This window comes from Mauremys reevesii, linkage group 4, assembly GCF_016161935.1.
Source record: "Mauremys reevesii isolate NIE-2019 linkage group 4, ASM1616193v1, whole genome shotgun sequence".
Classification (NCBI taxonomy): domain Eukaryota; kingdom Metazoa; phylum Chordata; order Testudines; family Geoemydidae; genus Mauremys; species Mauremys reevesii.
The window spans coordinates 42,544,656-42,559,541 of NC_052626.1; the positions used below are offsets into that span (position 1 = coordinate 42,544,656).

The following is a 14,886-nucleotide window of genomic DNA, read 5'->3' on the forward strand; positions in this document are numbered from 1 at the left end:
CACACCCTGCTGCAGCGCTGCAAATTTGTAAGTGTAGCCAAGCCCAGAGAGAGAGAGATGTGCGTTGCCCCTTTAAGTACGTTGACCCCACTTGAAGTATATTGCCTTTTTAAGTTGAGACAGCAGCTGCAGCCAGCAAGCTCCCTCCATCCCGAGTCCTGTTGTGTCTCTCCTCCTGCCCTCACTCTATGAAGATGGGGTAAGTGGGGGGTAGGAGCAGGGCAGAGAGGGACACCCTGACACTAAACCTCCCGCCCCCCACAGCAAGCAGGAGGCTCCTGGTCTACTTAACTACAGTGATCGGGGGTGTGAATTTTTCACACCCCTCAGTGTCAATCTAAATTTTAAGCGTAGACCAGCCAGGCATAAGATAAACACAGTGAACAGTGCACATAATTTATTTTCAAAACCCCATAAAACAAAACCCACTATGCTGCACACACAATTTCCCCTAGGGAGAGATGACAAAGAATGAAGCACATGACAAATTTTCTCACACTGTTTAAAGCACAACTGGTACTATGGTGATGACAGCAGTATAAAAATCTGTATAGATGAGAATGTGTGTACACTAAAGGAAAAAGACCTACCTAGGACCTCTTGGTCCTTCGAAGTATGTGCCTCTGGGTGGGTCTGGAAGCAATCCACCTGATCTCACTGGTTTATCTTGAACGTTGGAGGTTGGGGGTACATAGGTTGAAGATACTGTAGAAGAAGTTTTCAGTTCTCCAGATGCCGGTTCAGATGAGACAGAAACAAATGGCACAGCTTGCTTACCCAGATGAACTTGAGAGTTTCCTTGGTCTGAAGAGTCAGTAGATGTAGTTATTTCAGAATGACAAGGTAAAGTTGCAGATGAACCAGGTATTTTAAATACAAAAGAATCAGGGATAGGAAGCAGAGCTGGCCTGGTTGTCTTAGTGGACTGGAAAACCTGAAGACTGGATGTTGGGGGTTCAGATGAATTAGACAACTGAGGATCAGAAGACAGAGGTGGGGGAACCTGCGGAGGGGCAACTGAAGGCAAAGATGGAGGCATAACAGGCACGCCTCCTTGAGAGGTTTGAGAGCATGGAACAAAAGGCGGTGGCAATGCAACATTCCCAGTGTATTGATTCTTCACGTTTCGAAGCGAGTTCACTTTCTCCTGCAGATGGGACTGAGTAGCTTTCATCTGTCCCTGCCATGTTTTCCACTGTTTCTCATACTCCTGAAGCTGATCTTTGTGAGGATAGGTCTGAAGTTGATCCTGCCATCCTTGGAATTCACGCTCCCATTCTTTGTGAAGTTGTTGAAACTGTTTCTGCTGCGCCTCATAATGCTGCAGCTGCATATCCACTGACATTGTCTGCAAGAAAAAGAGACACAAAGCCCTGAAGAACACAGCTTCCAGCATGCAATGCTCTGTATCTATCCGCAGGCTGGCCACGATGCAGGTCTGTAGTCGCCCCAGGCCATGCCTCGAGTAGCTGGAATCTGCTAGGCCTTGTCCCAGGCCTGGTAAGCAGCCAACTGCCAACAGCCCTGGCCTGGGCAGTGCCCCGCAGGCTCGGTAACTGCAGTGGGAGCAGGATTGCTGGGCATGGATCCCGAGAGGGGAGTGCAATTTGGTTCATGCTTAAAGGCCAGGGGAGCAGGTGAGGGTCTTGAAGCCCTCGGGGACCTCTCTATACAGTTAATAATAAACTAACAAAGCTCTGGTTGTGAAGTTTTAGTTGGGGATTGGTCCTGCTTTGAGCAGGGGGTTGGACTAGATGACCTCCTGAGGTCCCTTCCAACCCTGATATTCTATTATTCTAAATGCTGCAGAATATATTTTAAGTTCCTTCTGAAGCCACATGCTTGAATATCACCCTCTGTCCCAATCCTCAGCAGAAGCTTGAGAGAAAAGTTACATAGAAACAGAAGCAAACATATCCTATCTAGTATAGACATATCCTGTCGAGTATATCTCTAACCTATACATTTTAGTGACAGATAAGGGCAAACACTTCCATACAAAAAGCCCACATCATTCAAGGTGGGGGGAGTATAATTAGCAACAGATTACTTTTGCACACAACCAAACTATTTGGGGCTATTAGTAGAATATCCTCCCTCCCTACTGAATCACAAATCAATCCACAAATATTCTAATATATGTAGCAAGCAGCCTTGTTTCCCAAGCTCTTCAATTTGTTTCTCCAAGCACACAGCAATTCAATTTAAATGCACTTTCCTTCACATTCGAGAGCACCACCTGGACCACAAACCAGGTATACCTTGAGTAAACTGCAGTAGTGCTCCAAGTTTGGGCTTATCAAACTTGTTTATCTAACAAAACAAACTAAGAACAATCTATCATTAACCTACAACAGTCACTAACTATTCAATATATTTTATCTGTACCTACATCTATATCTGAATTGCTGTGGCCAAACTGCAAGTCTCTTTTACCCTGCCTTGTAAAATCACGAAAATGTACTACCCTAGGAACCATGATGATTATTTTACCTGTCTCTCTCACCAAGCTTTCCTTGGGGCAACTGGCTGCAATATACTTTTCCTTTATCTAATGACTTTCAGATCCTTGAGTGCTAGGAGTGGCAAACACCCACACAATATATATCATTCATGCAGAGTCACACTATTTGCAACATAAAATGAAAAAGTATTAAAACAGTATATTTTGTATAAAATATGAATCAACAAGGGTTCGCTAAGAGCTGTGCAAGAAAAAATGTGATGGCCTAATTATCATATTTTGGCTCTCCCCTTTCAATATTGCCATAACCAGTCAAAAAGTATAGGAATGCTGTATCAATGGTCCATCCAATTCAATGTAGCCAGCTCTGAATCAGTTTGGGTCAAACCAGTTGCCCCTCTAGCCCTATATTTTGTCTCTGAGAATGAGCAATGATGCATTATTAGCATTGTGGTAATGACCAGAGAATCCAATCAGGATTGGGACTCTATGATTGTAGCTGCTGTAAAAAACAAACAAACAAACATCTCACTCACTCACACTCACACAAAAAGACAGAGTGGTCCACTGGATAGAGCACTGACTGGGAATTAGGAGATCATGATTCTGTTCCCAGCTCTCCCACAAACCTGCTATGCGACCTGAGTGAGTTACTTTACCTCTCAGAGCCTGTTTCGCTTCTTACTCTTTGTCTGGTCTGTCTTGTCTATTTAGAATGTAAATTCTTTCAAGCGAAGAGTAACTCTCACTATGTGTACGTACCACTCCTAGCACAAAGGGGGTTCAATCTTAGTTGGAGTCTCTAAGTCAGACATGGGCAAACTATGGCCCGCGGGCCACATCGGCCCACAGGACCATCGTGCCAGGCCCCTGAGCTCCTGGCCCGGGAGCCTAGTCCCCAACTGCTCCGCTGCTGTCCCCCCTCCCCCGTAGCCATACAGCTGCGCGGGCTGCACTCTGGCCTGTTGCTCCCCTGGGCAGCTTGAGGAGCACAGCTGGCTCTGCCACTGGTAAGGGGTTGGGGGGGTTGGGTAAGGTAGAGGGGGCTATGAGGGGCATTCAGGGAGGAGGGGGTGGTTGGATGGGGTGGAGGTTCTGGGGGGGCGGTCTGGGGATGGGGAACAGGGAGGGTTGGGAGTGGGAGTCCCGGAGAGCCTGTTGGGGGGCAGAGATGTGGATAGAGGTTGGGAAGGCAGTCAGGGGACAGGGAGCAGGGGTGGTTGGATAAGGGGATGGGATCCCGGGGGGGCAGTTAGCGGTGGGGGTGGTCAGAGGACGAGGAGCAGAGGGCGGTCGGATAGAGAGTAGGAGTCCTAGGGGGGCTGTCAGGGGGCAAGGGTGTGGATAGGGGTTGGGGCAGTCAGGGGACAGAGAGCAGGGATGTTGGATAGGGAGTGGGGGTCCCAGGAGGGGGTGGTCAGGGGACAAGAAACAGGGTGGGGTTGGATGGGTTGGGGGTTCTGAGGGCAGTCAGGAGGTGGGAAGTGGGAGGGGACGGGGGCCAGGCTGTTTGGGGAGGCACAGCCTTCCCTACCCAGCCCTCCATACAGTTGTGCAACCCCGAGGTGGCCCTCAGGCCAAAAAGTTTGCCCACTCCTGCTCTAAGTGCTACTATAATAATTTGGAGTTTTTTAAGGGCAAATACCACCCTTCTCACAAAGAAAATGGGAAGGCACAGGCTCTCCCCTAACCCCCAACAATCCCACAATCTGCTTAATTACCCAACACCATCCTACTGACCCCAGCTAGCAATAATCTTGTAGTCTGAAGCATGAAGATTTACAACAATTAGTTTTATCTGAATTTGCAATTCTTACAGATGTCTAATCTATTTTTAATCTTACTAATCTATTTATATCAATAATATCCTTAGGCAGTGAGTTCCACTATTAGGGGGGAGAGATAGCTCAGTGGTTTGAGCATTAGCCTGCTAAACCCAGGGTTGTGAGTTCAATCCTTGAGGGGGCCACTTAGGGATCTGGGACAAAATCAGTACTTGGTCCTGCGAGTGAAGGCAGGAGGCTGGACTCAATGACCATTCAACTGGTCCCTTCCAGTTCTAGGAGATAAATAAATTAATGGAGATATCCTATTTATTTATTATTTAGTTATACTTTACCTAAATATTTCATTTATTTTGGCTTTTACATTGTCTTTTTGAATATCCTCTTTTTCTTGTAAATTTACTTTTTCAGAGTAAATAATGGCACTCAACCAGCTTTTTCTGTTCCTGCCACTTTAAGTTACCTTTTCTTTTCTAAGCTAAGCTGTCCTACTGTAAAATTTTCAGACACCTAAGTCCCATTTTCAAGCCTAAATTTCAACCCATTTAGGAGCCTAAATTACTCCTTAGATGATTTTGAGAACTTTATCACATGTCAATAAATAGTCTTTTAATTACTCCTCATATGAAAACTGCTCCCATCAACATCTCTAAATATTCTTGTTATTCTTCAATTGAGACTGGAAAGTAACTTCTCAGGGAAGGGGGAGCTAAGTCTTTGCCCATGAACAAAGATTAAAGAGAGAGAGCAAGGCAAACAAGTCAGCCAGAAGAAATGATTATACTACATACTTCTTATCAGACCATGAGTGTTACATCATGCAAGAAGTATACCAAATCCCAGTTCCTCAATGACTAACCTGGGCGGGGGGTGGCTGTTGTATGATCTGTTGGTACTTCTGTAGGATCTGTTGCAGTTGGGCATGCTTCTGCATTATTCTCTGATACTGAAAGCCAACTCGATGGTGTGGATGCTGCTGCCACTGAGCTGCTGCCACCTGCAACTGCTGCAACCTCAAATCTTCCTCAGAGTCCTCAGGAGGTTCAATATTCAGCTAAAGATAAATATAATTATTATAACTAAGGGAAAGCTCATTCAAGCACAACACCTAAACAAGCACAACCAAATACACAGAAGTTTCATGGCAGTTAATAATTCTGTGACCCTGCATTTTGGTGTTCTGACTCTCTGTGACACTATCAGAATAGATGATTTTGTTTATCTTCTTCAATAAGGGGAATAGTTCAACACAAAAATCAGATTTGTGAGAATTTGCCTGCATATTCTAAGTAAAAATTATCACCAAGCACATGGGCAGAAAGGTTTTTGGGCAAAACTTCTTGGTTATTATGCACAGACTATGACCCTATCTTTAACAAAGGAATCATTATCTTCCAAGGTCTGGAGAGGAAGGCAAGATCACCACTTTCCTTTCCAGCACATAACAGGAAAGTAATCTGCATCTCAGCTAGAAATCGGAATGATTACATCAAAATCCAAACTATTCCAAAATTCCGGTGTGTTTCGATTTAGTATCCTGGTTCAGGCCTGAGCTATTAAGTTCAGCTGCATGTCTGGATACAAACTTCCACAAAGTCCTGGGGATAGAGACACTACATTGAATGTGGGGTACTAGCTCAGGCACATCTCTAATCCTGACTGCAAGATTTATACAAGCAGTTGCAAAGGGAAAAGGTACTAATACCTTCCAATTCAGCAAGTAGGATTAGCAAATCATACAGTGAGACAGAGGTAAAAATCTTGAACACTAACACAGAAAAGTTATTCAGGGATTTCAGGTTAAGGAACTAGAGAGCACGGGATTAGCTAATTGGAACTACAGTAATTCATTCATTTCCCTTATCCTATTTTCTTTAAAATAATTCACCTTTGCTGAGATATGTCATCTGACCTACTGGCACCAGAGACAAATACGGTTCAGAATCTCCGAACACTATTCACTTCAGCATGGCAGGGAGCATGGGTCCCAAGAGAAGAAGTCTTTCAAATCTGTAGTAGGAGGACTCTACAAACCCAATCTGACCATGCAAAGAGACCCTACTCATCACTTAACAAAACTGAGGCAGCATGTCGCTGAAAAAAAATGTATTAGTTCCAAACATGCCAGACCAGGAAGATGTGTACCCAGACCTGTCTTTTCTAGCTGTAAAGTCTTTTAATTGGGAGGCAATATGGGCTAGTGAATAGATCACTGGACTTGGGTTCAAGAGATTATTTGGGGTCTGTTGGACTCAAGAGATCTGTGCCTGGCCTGCTGGGTGATCCTAGGTACCACACTTGCCTTCTGTACTTCAACTTCCCCATATGTAAAATGGAGATAATGATACTGACCTTCTTTGCAAAATGCTTTGAGATCTACTGATGAAAAGCACTATATAAAGTCTAGGTATTATTATTCAGACCCAGGCAGGAGGAAAACATTTTTTTTTTAGAACGGAAGTCCCATATGGAATAGCATCTCTGCATAGCCTACCTTAGGTTCAGTAGATGAGACAGGAGGCTCCTCTTTTTTGGAAGCTGGTATTAGGGGCTCGTTAAGCGAAGGCGGTTCAGACTGCTGATTAGGAGCAGTCACTTTCCCTTCTTCTTGCTGTATTCTCTGCTCAGGTGCATCCTTCACTACTCCTGGACCCTTCGGTTGCTGCTGTCCCTGCGCATGTGCTTTTGCCCTCTGCTGCAGACTTAGCAAGTGTTGCTGGTACCAATACTGCTGCTGTTCCTATAATATACAATAAGTTTGTGAGAATTACAGTAGCAACCAGGTTTAATAGACAAAAATGGATAAAGATAACCTGCCAAGATAATCAACGAAATCTGGCAGAGAAAACAGTCTCCAGAGAAGTGTTTATGCCTGTTTCATAGTGATAACTCACTTCTCTACCACCATTACAGAGAAGCAATAGAAGTCAAAACCCCTTATCAGGATTCAGGCACCACTGTCCTAAGGTGCTATACAGACATGAAGGAAGATGCAATTCCTATCCCATAGAGCTTAAAACCGAAGAAGGCAAAAAACAGAAAGGAGAGAAAGGTGTTCAACATATGAGCTAAGGGATTGGGGTGAATGGACTTGTTAATTCCATTTCATTATTTTATTAACAACTTGTTATATTTATTTATTATGGAGCTCAGATGGGGTGGGATAATAGGAAAGTTGGATGCGGAGAATTAGTAGGAGCCATGGAACATGGAAAAAGGAAAGGGGGCAGAAGGACACTGAAGGAAGAAATGCACAGAGGAAAGAAAGGAGAGGGACAAATGGAGAGGACCATAAAGAACGGGAAGAGTGAGGATGGCAGCAGAGAAACTGTGAGGAAGAGATGTGGAAGGAGGCTGGGGCAAACAACCAAGCAGACTAAAAACAATACCCGGAGTTCAGATTATAAAAAGCTGTCGTCTAACCTCACTGGCATCTGGGAGCTGAAAGATAACCAGACGAGGATACCAGAAATAAGACGACCAGCTATGGAGATAGTCAAACTCCTAGCATTAAGTCCTCAACTTTAAATATGTTCAAAGTACAGGTGCTTTATAGCTGAAAGGCTTGTCCTTTGGAACATTGTTCCAGAAGATCTGATGGCATATTCTGACATTTAGACCTTCTTTGAAGGGGATAATGCTGGAGAATTTCCTCTGAATTTTCCAAGATCTTCACTTTCTCCATATGTGTCATATAGACAAATGGATCTGTATTATCCATTATAAATCCCTTTTCTAGGTTTTGTAACCAAGTAGCATACATCTCCTTCAGGTTGAAATAATGGTAAGGAATAGCTTAGCCCTCAAATATTTTTATACATTTTCAAAATAGTAGGTAGCTCAATAATTATACCTCATCAGGATTTTCACTGCCCAGCCCCAAATATCAAGGATAAAGTTGGAAGAGACTTCCTACTGATTATGGTTCTATAATCTGCACACACACTAAAAACTCAATGAAATGCTGTGATCTCAGATTTAAAATAAGAAACAAAAGGAACTAAATTCCAACTTTATAAATTCAGAATACTAAACATTTACTAAAAACATATACTGAAGTCCCATTCATCAAGAGAATTTATATAGCTTTTATAAGAACTCTAGCAAAATACAAGGGACAGAGATTGGTATTTTATAGCCATAAGGTGAGGATATGGAAAAGCTTATCCTAAAACTCATGGAATGGTGCAGCCTATGAAAGCACAAGCTCAATTAGCAATTTCCCCTCTTCTGAAAATCTGTGACTGTCCCACATCTTTCATATCCTTCCTGTTCATCTTTTCGACCCACACACTGTGAAAAAGAGCCACTTCTGAAAACCCAGCATGGGAACAGTAGAGAAGCCAACAGGAGTGACAGTTTATTTTTAAATGCAGGTGAATGATGCCAGATGAGATAAGACTAAAGTTTCAAATTCATCTTCAAAATAGGTATAAAATAAGCATGTACAATGCAAACTTACTCCACCCACATACCTTATGCCTGAATTAGAATGGCCTATTTCTAGTAGTGAGGTGTGAAATGGACGAATTTAAAGAGCAGTTCTATGCAGAAAATCACTTCTCTAAAATGACATTTTGGGGACTATGTCTATGATAGGAGATGGTATCATTCTAGATCCTGCCACTGACCTCCGCCAATATCCTTCATAATCAGGATTCAGATCAGGATATGACATAGAGAAGCTTTCGTGGCTATGGGTGGAGGACAAACATCCACACTTACAGCATGGGATCTCTCAGCAGCCTTCAACTCCATGTTGCATTAGGAGTTGCTTTTGCATTCAAGACCTAGCAGAGGCATGCAGAACAGCACTAAGTTGGATTTAATCATTCCTTTCAAAAGAAATGTCACATAAGGTGATTTTATATAATAGTGATGGCTATGACATAGATAAATAAAAGAGGACAATCATGAAAGACAACTGCTCCTGTGCCCCAAAAACCTAGTCACTTGTGAACTCATCCTATGTCCTCTCCTTCTTAACATATAGATTAATCTGTAGGAGAGATCATACCACCACATAAGCTCCAGTACCACCAATATGATGACACTCAGCTGTAAATCTCCTTCACAGCACATGAAGCCAGAACCACTTTATGTCCCAGCATCGGACTGAGGGCTTGTCTACACTACCGCGTGTGGTCTATCTAAGATACGCAACTTCAGCTACGTGAATAGTGCAGCTGAAGTCGATGTACTTAGATCTACTTACCACGGTGTCTTCACTGCGGTAAGTCGACAGCTGACACTCTCCCATCGATTCCGCTTGCGCTTCTTGTTCTGGTGGCGTATCGGAGTCAACGGGAGAGCACTCAGCAGTCGATTTATCGTGTCTATACTAGACGTGATAAATCAACCCCCACTGGATCGATCGCCGCCACTGATATGGCGCATAGTGTAGACAAGCCCTGAGAGAAGAGAATGGATGGAAAAAAGAGATGTCTAAAGCTCAGACTTGAGCAAAACAGAGGAGATACTGGTCAAGGATACGTTTCAAAGAGATGGTGGGAACTTTAGTCCTCATCTTTGAATGAGGGCTTCTACTCTTCTCCCAGTGTCAAGGTGGTAACTATTCTTGGAGTCCTACTGCAATCACTGTTACTCCTATACACAAGTAATGCAACAATATCAAGCAGCTTCTTCTTCCATCTTTGACTAACCAAGGGTTTATACCAGTGATACTGAGCCTCAAGTCATTCAGGAGCCAAATTACCTATCAAAAGAGTACCCAAAAGAGCTACGGTAGTGTGAATTCGTTGTTTCATTTACTATAGTGTTATTCATATTTAAAGAGTATGACAGAGAAAATACTAGTATACATATATAATTATATATTACTTTCACAGCAAAGTTCACAGTGCAAGCTGATAACTTAATTTGGTTAATAACATAGTAAAAGCATCCCTGATTGGTGAATTATTAACTCACACAGTGTTTTAATATCACATGCTGCAAAGAGCCCCAGGAGACACATTCGAGAGCTGAAGACTGAGTATCAGTGGTTTATACCTGTTCCTCTCAGGGGAGGATCTCACCACAGTGAAATAGATATCATCACCTTCTGGTCAGGTTAAATTACCATAACACAACTTCTACCAAATGCCAACTGTGAAGGTCACACAGAAGCACTGCCTGGTATAACATATGGCAGCCTCAGTCTAACTCAAACAAGGAAAACCAAAGAAGCACATGATGTCAACATACCATTTGTTCCACTGACTCTCCACTTAGTTCTGTATCCATTTCAAGAACCTAGTCCTCAGTTTTAAAACTTTTAATGGCCCACCAGGACAGCAAGACTCTATGCAAGCAGTGTGATTGCCAAAGTCCAGGATGAGAAACTTGGGGGTCTTGGTCACTACAAAATATCAGGATGAATCTGACAGCCTTTAGTGCACAATGCAAGGACAATCTTTTTATGCTGCAATTCCTTTCCCAAGATGGTAAAAAAAGAAAATCCAGGTGATGCTCATGGAAGAAGATAACAACAGAGATGATAAGCAAGGAAGAGAAAAACAATACAGCAGTCCAGAACACAGGGCTATGAAGCTTAGGTATCCTTCATGGGAAAACGTACATAATTTTTGTTTAATTTTGCACAGAATATGCACCCAGATACCAAAGTGAATGGTATACAATAAATAAATTTAGTAGATACTTCACTTATTAAAGCTATGTCTACACTAGAGCGCTTACAGTGTACAGTGACCGGATGTCCCGATTTTATAGGGACAGTCCCGATTTTTGGGTCTTTTTCTTATATAGGCTCCTATTACCTCCCCCACCCCCACCCCCGTCCCAATTTTTCACACTTGCTGTCTAGTCATCCTATTACAGTGGCACAGCTGTACCAATGCAGTTGCACTGCTGTAAGCTCTCTCATGTAGCCACTCTATGCTGACAGGAGAGAGCTCTCCTGTCATAATAAAACCACCCCCAACAAGTGGCGGTAGCTATGTCAGTGGGAGAAGCTCTCCCATCGACTTATGTCGGTGTAAGTTATGTCGCTCAGCGGGGTGGTTTTTTCACATCCCTGAACGACGTAAGTTATACCAACATAAGTGGTAGTGTAGACATTGCCTAAGTCATGGGTTGTCAAACTGGGGTTTGGGACCCCTCAGGAGGTTATTACATGGCGGCGGCGAGGGGGGAAGGAGGGGACGAGATGGCAACCTCCATCTCAAACCCCGCTTTGCCTCCAGCATTTATAATGGTTTTAAATATATACAAAAGTTTTTTTAATTTATAAGGGGGGCAGGGTCTAACTCAGGATTGTTATACGAAAGGGATCACTAGTATCAAAGTTTGGGAACTACTGGCCTAAGTGTTTCTGAAAAGATACACCTTGCCATAAGGAGACACAGGAACCTTATTTTTACTGTGCTAGGCTGTGCTGCAAAATGTGTCACATGGCATGGGACTGTAAACGACGATCACACACAGAGATCTGTCAATGTTACACAGTGGAAGAAAAATAATGCAACAAGGAATTACAAATTGCAATATGTTGCATAATCTACTTAATATATGGGGGAGGGAGAGAAGCAGCACTCTATTTGGCTATGGACACTGTTACTACAGGAGATAATCAGAAAATGATCTTCTGCCTAGACTAGATTGTCATTAATTAAAAAAGAGAAAGATTTCATAACTCTTCTTCTGCACATCAGTAGAAGTTATAATATTTCAATGTTCAATCTTTACAACCCTTTAGGTACCACTTTCTTTTTAAATTAACACTTAATTTTGTACTGTATCAAATTCAGCAAACTACAATAATGCAAAGTTAGGGCAAAAAGTCAGAAAATGCAAAAGGTAGTGATGATTATTCAGCCACAACTCTGCTCCTCTAAGTATGCATTGCAATAATCCATTAATTATGACTATGTTATTTTATATGTATGTATGGTTATCAAAATAATTATTGTATTGTATTATTTTAAAAATAATATACCATAATGAAATTACAGACTATCATAATGAATAGCAACAAAGCAAGGTGGGAGGGTGTTAACATTTAATATTCAACCTCCTAAAATCCAGCACTTTTGGGTGCTCAGTTATTCAACCAAAATACTGAATCTACATCTAATTTACTATTTTGTTTTGAGGGGAGGGAGCTTAAAGAAAAATGAACACAAGAGGAGTCCCCATTTCTATACAAGTAAAAATCCAGCTAGTGCCTATCAATACCATTATAAAAGTGCTCACCTACAGACATAAGTGTTTTTAACAGTAAAACGTATATTTTTCACCCTCACCAAACTCGAAAACTGTTTAAAAGACTTTCCTCAAGTGCTTCATAAAAGTTCACCTTTAGGAAGAGATCAAGCATGAACACATTTAGGCCAAAGTCTGACTATTTTTGAAAGCTATACGCATAAGGCATCTAGGGTCTACAACAGAAATACTTTTGTAATCTTACCTATTGCAAATATGGCCAATTTGCACTGTTATATCATTTGTGTTGATAAACAACTGAAAAAATATTACTATAAGAGAAACTATGCAAAACAAAACCAGATGGCAATCCTACAATGTACCAACAGACTGCTGCACTGGTATGGAGGGCCCAATGAAGTCAATAGGGTTCCGTGTAGTTCATCTGCACAACATACTTTGCAAGATCGGGGCCTTAAAAGTCTGAAAAACCCACCAAGGGGATAAAGTTCAGTCAAGGCTGAAACTTTATTCTCTACACATCCCATTGTGCTTGGGAACTGTTGGCTCTTGAAAACCAAGTACTACAGAATACAAAATGTACATTCAACAGGAGTTTATGGAATTTTAGTCTTATCTGTACCATTCCTGTCTTTTGTGAGCTGAAGCCAAAATATTTTATTTAAACATGATTCATTTATTGTTTCTCTATTTTATCTGCCTTTAGTTGAGCATCTTTACAATTCACACTACATCAGTAAATGATCAGTTCCCATCACTACCTTTTCTAAACCGGAGCCACACTCGGCAGCAAAGCACAGGTTGGACACTTTGTTCTTACCTGGGGGGTCATAGTGGAGGGGTCTGGTTGTGGGGTGCTGTGCTGGTCAGAACTGTCACTGGTGTCCTTAGCAACGCTCTGCACTGCCTCTTGCTGAGCAGGAGTGGAAGGGGGCAAGGATGACTGGGATGCACTAAAGTGAGATTTAGACTGAGAAAGGGATGGTGTCAAACTAGCCTGGGTTGGTTGGGAAAGGGATGATTGGGAAGGGGGCAAATAAGATTGAGAATGTGTCTGATAGGACTGGGAGGAGGGTAAATAAGATTGAGGGGCAGTTGATGGAGGGGGCTCCAGATAGGATGGTGGTGGTGGCTGGGAGAGCTGAGAATGGGACAAATAAGACTGGGGTGGAGGGGACTGGGAAGGGGGTGGCTGGGTCGGGGGAATATACGGTTCAGACTGGGCTGGGGGGATATAGGCTTGCGAAGGGGGTGGATAGGCCTGCTCAGGCGGTGGGGGCGACTGTGGCGGAGAAGACAGCTCCATGTCCATGGGCACTGGGGAAGAAGGCAGGTGTTCCCAGTCGCTGTGGGGCTGAGACGGCTGGAGGGTCTCATGCTCTCGAGGCAGGGGAGGCGCCGGGGGCTTGCAGACCTGGGGGTCCCGGGGTGGGGGCGGCGGAGGCGGCTCGCGGTGCTTGAACTGCTTCTGGTAGCTGCGGACGGGGGGCGGCACTGGCGGCGGCCAGTCAGTGAAGGAGCCGGGGAGAGGCGGAGGGGGCAGGCCCGGGGGCGGCGGCCCGGGCGGGGGACCCCCCAGAAGTACCGACTGCATCTGTTTCTGGTGCATTTGCTGGAGCTGCTGGAGCTGGGCCAGGTGCTGCTCCTGCAGGCTCAGGAAGCCCGAGGCGCCGGGCGCGGGGGCCACGCCGGGGCCCGGGGGCGGGTAGTTCGGCGGCGGGACGGAGGGGGGCATCACGGGCGGGGGTACCGGCAGCGGCGGGGGCGGTATCGAGGTAGGGGGCGGCGGGTAATGCCCCGCCGCCCCGTACAGGCCCCAGGCCGGGTACATGGCGGGGCCGGGTCTGAGGCGGCGGCCGAAGCGGAGATCGGAGCTTCCACAGGCCGCAGCGAGTGGCGACAGCAGCAGCGCGTGCGACGCACAGTGCCTGCGTAGTGAGGCTCGTTGGACCTCCAGGACAGAAGAGTGGCATATTGGAAGCTAGAGTGCCCCCAGCCTGGATCATAGAGAGGGGCTCGCTGAAGCTAGAGCGCCACCCACCGATCAGCCCGGGCTATAGCGTGGCCGGGCACCGTCGGAACAAGACGGACAATAGAGAGGTGAACTAAGTGGGACTAGAGCGTCGCTGAAGCCCTGGTCTCTTCTTCCCTCATGTCGGCTTCGACAAAAGAGAGGGGCAAAGAGAAGCTAGAGCGCCGCTCAGAGGGAGGCGATCGGCCTCCATCTTGTTTTGGGGGCGGGTGGAGGGGGGAACAACAGATTCGAGGCCTCCCCCTTGGCGCGTGTGGGTCCTTTCGCGGCCAAGCTTTTCAGCCTTCCTCTCAGCTGCTCCCTCCCATGCGGGGGTTGCGGGGGCTGGCTTCCCTCAGCGTGCCCGCCTGCCCCTGGCGTTCCTCGCTGCCGTCGGGGCGCCCTAAGCCTTCCCTGGGAGACGGGTCTCCAGTCTGGTGAAG

At 44.7% G+C, this 14,886-nt stretch overlaps 1 protein-coding gene across 1 annotated transcript in view; it reads right to left on the reverse strand.

Moving 5' to 3' along the window:
• Positions 1-14,423, reverse strand: part of YLPM1 (YLP motif containing 1) — a 61,149-nt gene extending 46,726 nt beyond the window's left edge. Inside the window, exons 1-4 of the mRNA XM_039538932.1 lie at positions 13,253-14,423; positions 6,743-6,988; positions 5,108-5,302; positions 591-1,348 (exon numbers count right to left, since the gene is read on the reverse strand). Of these exons, the coding sequence (XP_039394866.1) occupies positions 591-1,348; positions 5,108-5,302; positions 6,743-6,988; positions 13,253-14,263 (2,210 nt within the window). The 5' untranslated portion in view covers positions 14,264-14,423. The remainder of the gene's footprint in view (positions 1-590; positions 1,349-5,107; positions 5,303-6,742; positions 6,989-13,252) is intronic.
• Positions 14,424-14,886: the final 463 nt, after the last annotated feature.